Source organism: Sinocyclocheilus rhinocerous, unplaced genomic scaffold (genome assembly GCF_001515625.1).
Source record: "Sinocyclocheilus rhinocerous isolate Xijiao unplaced genomic scaffold, SAMN03320098_v1.1 scaffold44, whole genome shotgun sequence".
Classification (NCBI taxonomy): Eukaryota; Metazoa; Chordata; class Actinopteri; order Cypriniformes; family Cyprinidae; genus Sinocyclocheilus; species Sinocyclocheilus rhinocerous.
Window position 1 is genome coordinate 1,157,779 of NW_015631022.1, and position 9,942 is coordinate 1,167,720.

Genomic DNA, 9,942 nt, shown 5'->3' on the forward strand with positions numbered 1-9,942 from the left:
ACTAAATTGAAAATTTAAAAAGTAAAAAATAAAAGCTCATTCAAAATATTTATAAATACTAATAATTTATAAATAATACTAAAATAACACTGCTCACATGAAAATATGATGCTTTGTATTGAATTTAAAAAGTATAACATGTCATATGGCTTTTAGATCAATCATGCTTTATGAAACACTTTTTATTTAAAAAATACAGTACATAGAGTTTTTCTATAAAATAAGGCCAACATACAAAAATGCCAATATTATACATTGCAATGCCATGCCTTGTTTCCTCTGAGCTTGTGATGCCCTCTGCTGGTCACTTCTAAAACTGGCGATACAAGGCATGCATTTGAACAAAAGATTGTTAAGATGAAACAAATCCAATACATTTTTTTTTTTACAACATGGCAATGGTCAAGTATGGGAAACAACAACAGCATGCTCTGCAAGTCAAATTATTTTCAAGTCATCTACACAGATATGATAACACCGCTCAGATTAGCGCTTCCATCCACATCACCAGGCCAATTTTTGGAAAAAGATGAACATAGTTCTTATGTTCTGTAGAGGAGCTGCTGGCAGTAGTTATTTATGCTTGCAATTGATACCTTGATCATTCAGGAACTCAAGTAATATGAGAGCTGAACATCAAAATATCTTTGAACTATTTACAGCATTTACTTCAAATCTAATACAAAGCAATAATATCAAGTGAAGCAACCATTAAACCTCAAATGATGCAGAGTAAGCCTGAACACATGAAAACTCTGGTCCTCAGGAGTCATTGGGAAGTCCAAAGAGCTTGACGGTCCCTGCCTCTCGGTTGCTGTCATATTTGCCCTCTTTATCGTCGCAGGCGTACGCCAGCAGCGGTCTCTTCGGATGCCATGCTACAGTAAAGGTCGGAGACTCGCACTGAATCTCCCAGAGCTTCTCACCTACAGCAAGAACACACAACAACAAACATCAGTCAGACAGAAAACACAATTCAAGCTTTCCCCATCATTTCAAAATGTGTCTGCTCACCCGTCTCTACTTCAGCAATGTCAATGAAATGATCCTCAGAAGCTGACGCCAGCATTTTCCCATCATGACTGAAACTAAGCGTCCGCACAGGCCAGTCGAGTCTGTGGGATTCAGAAAAATTGTGAAAATACTATTATATGTAATGAAAATAAGGCAAATGTGCTTGTCTGTCAACAAACTACAATCAATGAACTTTCATCTTTGAGGAATTGAAAGTGACCAAAAAAAAATAAGTCACTTATTACAGAATTTACATACAGATTACATTAATTGCATTTTTTTTCCATTTCCATTTCCGTTTTTGTTACAGTGAATATGTTACAATTAAAACAATGATAATTAATAAAATTGTTAAATGTATTCTTAATATTTTGAATTAGCTTGTAATTTTATATTTCAGATTACTTGAGCTGTATGAATTGTTAAACACTTTCGCTATTTTTATTATTATTATTTTATTTTTATGTTTAGCTTTAATTTATTATTGTCTTAGTAATTTTACTACCAGTAACTTTTTTTTAGTTAGCTGCCAAGGCAACAGTTCTAATTTATGTTGTTTCCATCTAAACTTTATTTTATTTCAGACTGATTTCAGTTTTAATTGTTTTAGCTAATAATAACAACACTGCATCAACTGACCTAGAAAAGAAATTATGAAATTGTCAAAATTATGACACATGGCAAAATTATGACAGAAATTATGACAGAGTAAAAAAAAAAATGGATAAGAAGTAAAAATGGATAAATCCAAACAAATCTTTTTTTTTTTTTTTTTCTCAAAGGTCTATTTTAAAAGTGTTTATGACATAAAAATTAAAAACTATGGGATAAAAAGTCAAGTTAATTTTGACTATTTCAGAAGTCTAAACCATAATTTGCACTTTATATCTCATAATTATGAGATAAGTAGTCAAAATTATGACAAAAAGCCATCTTTGTTTCAAAAACGTATTTCATAAAGTCTTTGACATAAAATGTAAAAGCTATGAGATAAAGTGAAAATGACATACCAAGTCATAATTATGAGATAAAAAGCCCAAATTATGAGAGAAGTCAAAAGTATGTAAAAAAGCCATGATTATGAAACAAAATTCTTTATTTTAAAATGTCTTTATGACATAAAATGTAAAAGCTATGAGATGAAAAGTCAAAATGATGACATACCAAGTCATAATTATGAGATAAAAAGTCAAATTCTGACAAAGTCATGATGAACTGACCTGGAGAAGCAGCGCACACACACCAGCTCCTCCACATCCCACAGACTGACCAGCGCATCTGCACTTCCTGTGGCAAAATACTTGCCCGTGGGATCGAATTTAATGCAGATGCAGTTGGACGGATGGGCATTAATTGACTGAATGAGCTTGAGATCAGGATAACTGAAACAAAGACATAAACATGACAATTGATTTAAAGAAATCACCAAAATGTTCTGCACACCAACAGCCTCTTACAACTACCACCAAACATACCTTAATATATTAATACATCCGTTTCCGTTTGTCAGGAAGAACATGTCATTGTCATTATTCCAGGAGATCTCATTGACCTCAAACTTGAACTGCTCCTCGGCACGGGGACGGTGCGTTTTGGCATCAATAAAAGTCACAACATCATCCTTGTTGCCGACAGCAATGGTCTGACCATCAGGACTCCAACATATGTTGATATTCTCCCCTAAAAGTTGTCGGAGAAAATCCCACATATGAATAAACCTCATAAGATCAACAGATATGACAGATAGGTTCAGTGCGTCACCTTTGGTGCTGATCGTGGTCATGCATTTGGTGGTCCGTACGTCCCAGATGCGGATGGTCTTGTCTCCTGATGCGGTGACGAACAGATCAGGGTTGGTGGGATGCCAGCACAGCTGATCCACACTGTCTCCATGCCCTCGGTAGTTGTTTTCCTTCACCTGATACGTGAAATACAGGTTAAAAATGAGCAAGATCACGTCTAATAAAGGCGAATGTCCACATATGACCTAAATGCTACCTAAAGTATTGTAGTTCAATTACTATGGTTTTCATTACAGTAGTGGCCAAAATTATTAGAACACTAGTAGAGCTGCACGATTAATCGTTAAAAGATCGCGATCTCGATTCAGACAACCACACGATCTCATTTCTAAATGACAACGATTCTCCCGTGTCTATTAAACCTGACAAAGTTTTACCGGATCATTCAAATCTGCGTTCGCACTTCAGCTGACACACAGAGCAGTTACCATGTTTGGTTAAGAAACAGCTTCACAAACAGTCTTTTCAACTACACAGTATTCGATTCATCCAGTAGGTTGAATCATTGATTCAAACATCTTTTTCATAATTTTAATATTAAATTGAAGTATAAAATATATTATATTTTAAATATGTACACTACCAGTCAAAAGATTTTTAATGTTTTTTTTTAAAGAAGTCTCTTCTGCTCACCACATCATTTTTCAAAATCTAATACAAAAATCATCATTTTTACACAAGTGCCTAAAACTTTGAACAGTGCTGTAGCTTTGCAGGTAGGTTTCTTGAAGCGTCTTGGAGACGTTGTTCTCCACAGTTCTTCTGGATTGAGTCTGTCTCAGTTTGTTCTGTTTCTTCATGTCATTCCAGACAGACTGATGATGATCAGATCAGATCTCTGTGTGGAGCACTCAGACAAAAATCTCACTGGATTATTACAATTAATGGCATGTTTGGAAATGTAAACTGTTATTTCCTACTGACGCACTACAGCAAACGATAGAAATAATTGACTTAAACCCCTTTTTAGCTGGAGAAAATACTAGTGTTAATACTAATTAATTTGGCCACCACTGTAAATATAAACGAAACAACACCAAGAGTTTTAAAGCTGCTTGGAGACCCAACATGATTAGTTTTGTTGTTGACGCGGACTTTGTTTGTATTAAATAAAGCAAGAACGAACTATAACTGTCGAAATACCGTTTTAGTGTATAAATAATAACAATAATTAACATATATGAATCATTTGTACAATTCATGTTGCAGATGATGGGGATGATAAACCAAACCTCACCAGTCGGTCTTTTTCCAGGACGAACACGCTGGCGGTTTTGTCAAATGATCCGGACGCCAGTCGTTTTCCATCGCAGCTCCAGGCCACCGAATGCACTTTAGCATTGTGAGCCGGGAACTCTCTGCTTTTATTGTTGTTCCTGAAGACCTCCTGCATCTCCTGATGATATGAGGACGCCATGCTTGCTGATCCTTCGCCGTGTATTTACGCTGCATCCTCATCTGTAAGTTACTATCCGCCACCTACTGTAGCGGAGTGACATGACATGCTGAATAAAATGTACAAAACCTGAATGATGGATCATGGGAGCACATTTCAGCCACATAAGGAAAATAAAACATGCTTTGATAAAGCTTAATTATGAGATAAAATTCATATTTGACATAAATTGTCGAAATTATGAGATACTATAGCATAATTGTGAGAGAAAAAGTCGAATTTATGACAAAAATGTAAAAATTCTAAGATATAAAGTCAAAATTATGACAAATTGTCGAAATTATGAGATACCATATCATAATTATGAGAGAAAAAGGTCAACAATAGGACATAAAAAGTAAAAATTCTAAGATATAATGTCATAATTATGCCAAATTTGCGAAATTATGAGATACTATATCATAATTATGAGAGAAAAACTCGAATTTGCGACATAAAATGTAAAACTTCTGAGATATAAAACCAAAATTGACATAAAAAGTCATAATTATGAATATGTCTAAATTATGAGATACTATATCATACAAATGAGAGAAAAGTTTAATTTAGGACAAAAATGTTACAATTCTAAGATATAAAGTTAAAATTATGGCAAATTGTTGAAATTATGAGATACCATATCATAATAATGTGAGGAAAAGTCACAATTAGGACATAAAAAGTAAAAATTCTGAGATATAAAACCAAAATTGACATAAAAAGTCATAATTATGAATTTGTCTAAATTATGAGATACCATATCATAATAATGTGAGGAAAAGTCACAATTAGGACATAAAAAGTAAAAATTCTGAGATATAAAACCAAAATTGACATAAAAAGTCATAATTATGAATTTGTCTAAATTATGAGATACCATATCATAATAATGTGAGGAAAAGTCACAATTAGGACATAAAAAGTAAAAATTCTGAGATATAAAACAAAAATTGACATAAAAAGTCATAATCATGACATTGTCGAAATTGAGATACATTATTATGAATGTATTACGTATTATTAATGTTATGAAATAAAAAGTATAATTTATGAGTTTTTAGTTTGAATTTTTAGTTAAATTATGACATAAGTCATAATTATGGTGTAAATTGTTGAATTATGAGATACTATATCATAATTATTATGACATGACAAAAATTCTGGGATATGCAGTCAAAATAATAACGAAAAAGCCAAAATTATGATATTGTCGAAATTATGATACCGTTTACAAAATTACGACAGAACTACACAATCTCCGACATATAAATGAATATTCCGTTAGTCAAAATTATAAAACAGGGTCAAAATTATGAAATAAAAAGTCAAAATTATGACGTACTAATTCATAAATATGATAAAATGCCATGAAAAGTCAATTATGATCCCAAAAAAATCTAAAAGTCCTAATTTTGTTTTTTTCTGTTTGCTACTGGCAATGGTTACCATTTGCTGTTTTTTATAGTGTGATTTGGCCCACAAACATCATAAAACGTATTAATTATAACAATTGTAACACACACACACACACACACACACACACGCACACACAAAACATTAAAAAATGTATTGTCCTCATTTTGTAATTCATATATAACAAGTGAGATCTCAATGATATTTTGACCACTGAAATAGGAAATGTCTCCATTTCAGAAATATGATCACCTTTACTATACCAAGCTTCATTAAAAGTTAAGGCCAGCGTTATATGTGTATGATTATGCTGTACTCTCTACTCCAACCTGAAAGTTTGTATACTTCACTGTCAACTCCTGCCATTCCTCTCTGCACACATCCAGGTTCTGTTTCTCACTGGCAGATCCAGTTGCATTACCTGCTAATGCTCTCATCTATATTTCAATGCACTCTTTGTAATGTTTTGCACTTTATTTTGTTTAACTGCACAATGTTAAACTGAACTCAAAGTCCCTTCTTAGACAACAGAGACCAATTACTTAGAGAAACCAACTACTGAAAAAACTTGCATGTTGTTTAAGGTACAAATTTTGTGTCCTTGCATATGCAAGATTTTATTAAAAAGAGCTTTTAATGCTTAATGATGAGATGTAACGCTGACATGCATATGTTTGAAAAATAGAAAAAAGGGTGCAGAAAACAGTCTGTATTTCTTCATAAGTTTATTCGTTGAAGAGGGAGATTCAGATCAATTTAAATCAAAACAGGTAGACTCAGTTTAAGCTTCAAAACACACTCATTTCAAGATCACAAGTCAGATCAGTCACCTCTCAGTACTTATAGAAAATCAAGCCTACACTCCAATAAGGCTGAAAAGGAAGAAGTGGTGCATACAGTAAGGCCAAAACACATTCCAGAGGTGGTGAAATATCAAGGAGCAATTTAAACAACATTAAAAAAGAGTGTAAATGAGTCACGTCAACGTGGGTTATTAGAATCACTTGTGACGACAATAATATATAATAAAACAATTCAGATTTTCTGACAAGTGATACATAATTGCAACCATAATTATCAGCCATGTCAAATATTATTGCAGATAGCCTGATATCAAAGACATCAGACCACCCAGCTAACAAATATATATTTTAAGAACGTTTTGCAGCAAACATTTTATTTTTTCTTTTAACCCTCTGTACCTCTTCATTTTTGGGTCACACTTGGTACCTTTGTGGTCAAAAATGACCCAAGCCTTGAAATATAACTTGTTTTTCAGGAAAGTCAATGTAATATATTTTTGTTCAATAATATTTTTGGATTTTATGGTACTATGCAATATTTATAAAATTTTTATGAGCTATTTTTTCCACTGTCACTTTTTACCAAGTTAATTTTTAAAAAACTCTTTAATATATCCAAATCACATCCATGCTTTGTGTGTGTGTGTGTGTGTGTGTGTGTGTGTGTGTGTGTTCACATAGCTAATGCGACAAAAGTCAACAAGTGTCATTTCATTCAGATGAAGTGAAAAAAAGTTAAAAATTCGAAACGTTGAATTTTACGGTCAGATCCGATCAAAGAGGCCCAGAGGGTTAACATTCAAAATGTTCAGTTTGTTTAGTGTTTTGGTTATGCATTCCATTTTATCATATTGCAAACATTATGGGAACGTTACTTTAAATGTTCTCTGAATGTTCTGAAACAAGTAGTAAGTAGCAAAACATCCAACTGAAACAAAACAAAACAAAAAAGTTCCATGAATGACGTAAACGTATTAATTATAACAATTGTAACACACACACACACACACACACACGCACACACAAAACATTCAAAAATGTATTGTCCTCATTTTGTAATTCATATATAACAAGTGAGATCTCAATGATATTTTGACCACTGAAATAGGAAATGTCTCCATTTCAGAAATATGATCACCTTTACTATACCAAGCTTCATTAAAAGTTAAGGCCAGCGTTATATGTGTATGATTATGCTGTACTCTCTACTCCAACCTGAAAGTTTGTATACTTCACTGTCAACTCCTGCCATTCCTCTCTGCACACATCCAGGTTCTGTTTCTCACTGGCAGATCCAGTTGCATTACCTGCTAATGCTCTCATCTATATTTCAATGCACTCTTTGTAATGTTTTGCACTTTATTTTGTTTAACTGCACAATGTTAAACTGAACTCAAAGTCCCTTCTTAGACAACAGAGACCAATTACTTAGAGAAACCAACTACTGAAAAAACTTGCATGTTGTTTAAGGTACAAATTTTGTGTCCTTGCATATGCAAGATTTTATTAAAAAGAGCTTTTAATGCTTAATGATGAGATGTAACGCTGACATGCATATGTTTGAAAAATAGAAAAAAGGGTGCAGAAAACAGTCTGTATTTCTTCATAAGTTTATTCGTTGAAGAGGGAGATTCAGATCAATTTAAATCAAAACAGGTAGACTCAGTTTAAGCTTCAAAACACACTCATTTCAAGATCACAAGTCAGATCAGTCACCTCTCAGTACTTATAGAAAATCAAGCCTACACTCCAATAAGGCTGAAAAGGAAGAAGTGGTGCATACAGTAAGGCCAAAACACATTCCAGAGGTGGTGAAATATCAAGGAGCAATTTAAACAACATTAAAAAAGAGTGTAAATGAGTCACGTCAACGTGGGTTATTAGAATCACTTGTGACGACAATAATATATAATAAAACAATTCAGATTTTCTGACAAGTGATACATAATTGCAACCATAATTATCAGCCATGTCAAATATTATTGCAGATAGCCTGATATCAAAGACATCAGACCACCCAGCTAACAAATATATATTTTAAGAACGTTTTGCAGCAAACATTTTATTTTTTCTTTTAACCCTCTGTACCTCTTCATTTTTGGGTCACACTTGGTACCTTTGTGGTCAAAAATGACCCAAGCCTTGAAATATAACTTGTTTTTCAGGAAAGTCAATGTAATATATTTTTGTTCAATAATATTTTTGGATTTTATGGTACTATGCAATATTTATAAAATTTTTATGAGCTATTTTTTCCACTGTCACTTTTTACCAAGTTAATTTTTTAAAAACTCTTTAATATATCCAAATCACATCCATGCTTTGTGTGTGTGTGTGTGTGTGTGTGTGTGTGTGTGTGTGTGTTCACATAGCTAGTGAGACAAAAGTCAACAAGTGTCATTTCATTCAGATGAAGTGAAAAAAAGTTAAAAATTCGAAACGTTGAATTTTACGGTCAGATCCGATCAAAGAGGCCCAGAGGGTTAACATTCAAAATGTTCAGTTTGTTTAGTGTTTTGGTTATGCATTCCATTTTATCATATTGCAAACATTATGGGAACGTTACTTTAAATGTTCTCTGAATGTTCTGAAACAAGTAGTAAGTAGCAAAACATCCAACTGAAACAAAACAAAACAAAAAAGTTCCATGAATGACGTATAAATTACGTCTTTTGTGCTAATGTTTTTAGAACATTATTAAAGACCAGATAACATTGAACGAACGTTCTATTAATGTTACTGATAAAACATTTGTTCATAACCTTGATAGAACCTTGCCAGAACATTAGCCAAAGTTCTAGAACGTTCCCTGTGTTAGCTGAGCAATAAGACCAGGACAACTGAGATGGCCAGAACCCTACAGTCTCATTAACACTCTCCACGTAAGAAACTGCTTTTCGTACAATGAAAGTCAATGGGGTCTAGTGATGTTTTGGACCCCATTGACTTCCATTGTGTGGACAAAAAAAAACAGACATTTCTCAAAATATCTTCTTTTGTGTTCGTCAGGAGAAAGAAAGTTGTACAGCTCTGGAATGACATGTGGGGGATTTCAAAGGTCGTAAAGATGGCAGCTCATAAATCACGTGCATCCGTGAGGTTCTGCTCCGTCTCAGATGAATTGAGATGAATGGGACAGTTAGCCGATCATTTCTCCAGGATTTCCTTGATCAGGTCGCTCAAATTCTGCTGCTAGTGGCACAGGAATTACACTCTTCATCATTAAAGTTTCCTTGCTTGCATTCTTATGGAAATGTGACTCAGGTGTTGAATCCATGAATCCAAGATGAATCTAATAGCAACTACTGTGCTTAATGAATCTGAAGCGTATGACTGATGTCTCTAATATTAGTCTAAACACCCTGTGTTTACTGCTACAGTACATTTACACTGAAAGGAAAAAAATGTGTCGTCTGGTAAGATGTTTTTTTTTTTCAAGCTTCAAATGATGAAATTATTTTTCTATATTCATTTA

General features: G+C 33.4%; 1 protein-coding gene across 1 annotated transcript; it reads right to left on the reverse strand.

The window, feature by feature from the left end:
• Positions 1 to 376: 376 nt before the first annotated feature.
• LOC107741110 (THO complex subunit 3-like) lies at positions 377 to 4,269 on the reverse strand. The gene is made up of 6 exons (XM_016553700.1): positions 4,054 to 4,269; positions 2,776 to 2,932; positions 2,490 to 2,694; positions 2,235 to 2,396; positions 1,015 to 1,115; positions 377 to 926 (listed from the first exon to the last, which is right to left on the reverse strand). Exons 1-6 carry the CDS (start codon positions 4,231 to 4,233, stop codon positions 763 to 765), a joined length of 969 nt encoding a protein of 322 aa, XP_016409186.1. The 5' UTR covers positions 4,234 to 4,269; the 3' UTR covers positions 377 to 762.
• Positions 4,270 to 9,942: the final 5,673 nt, after the last annotated feature.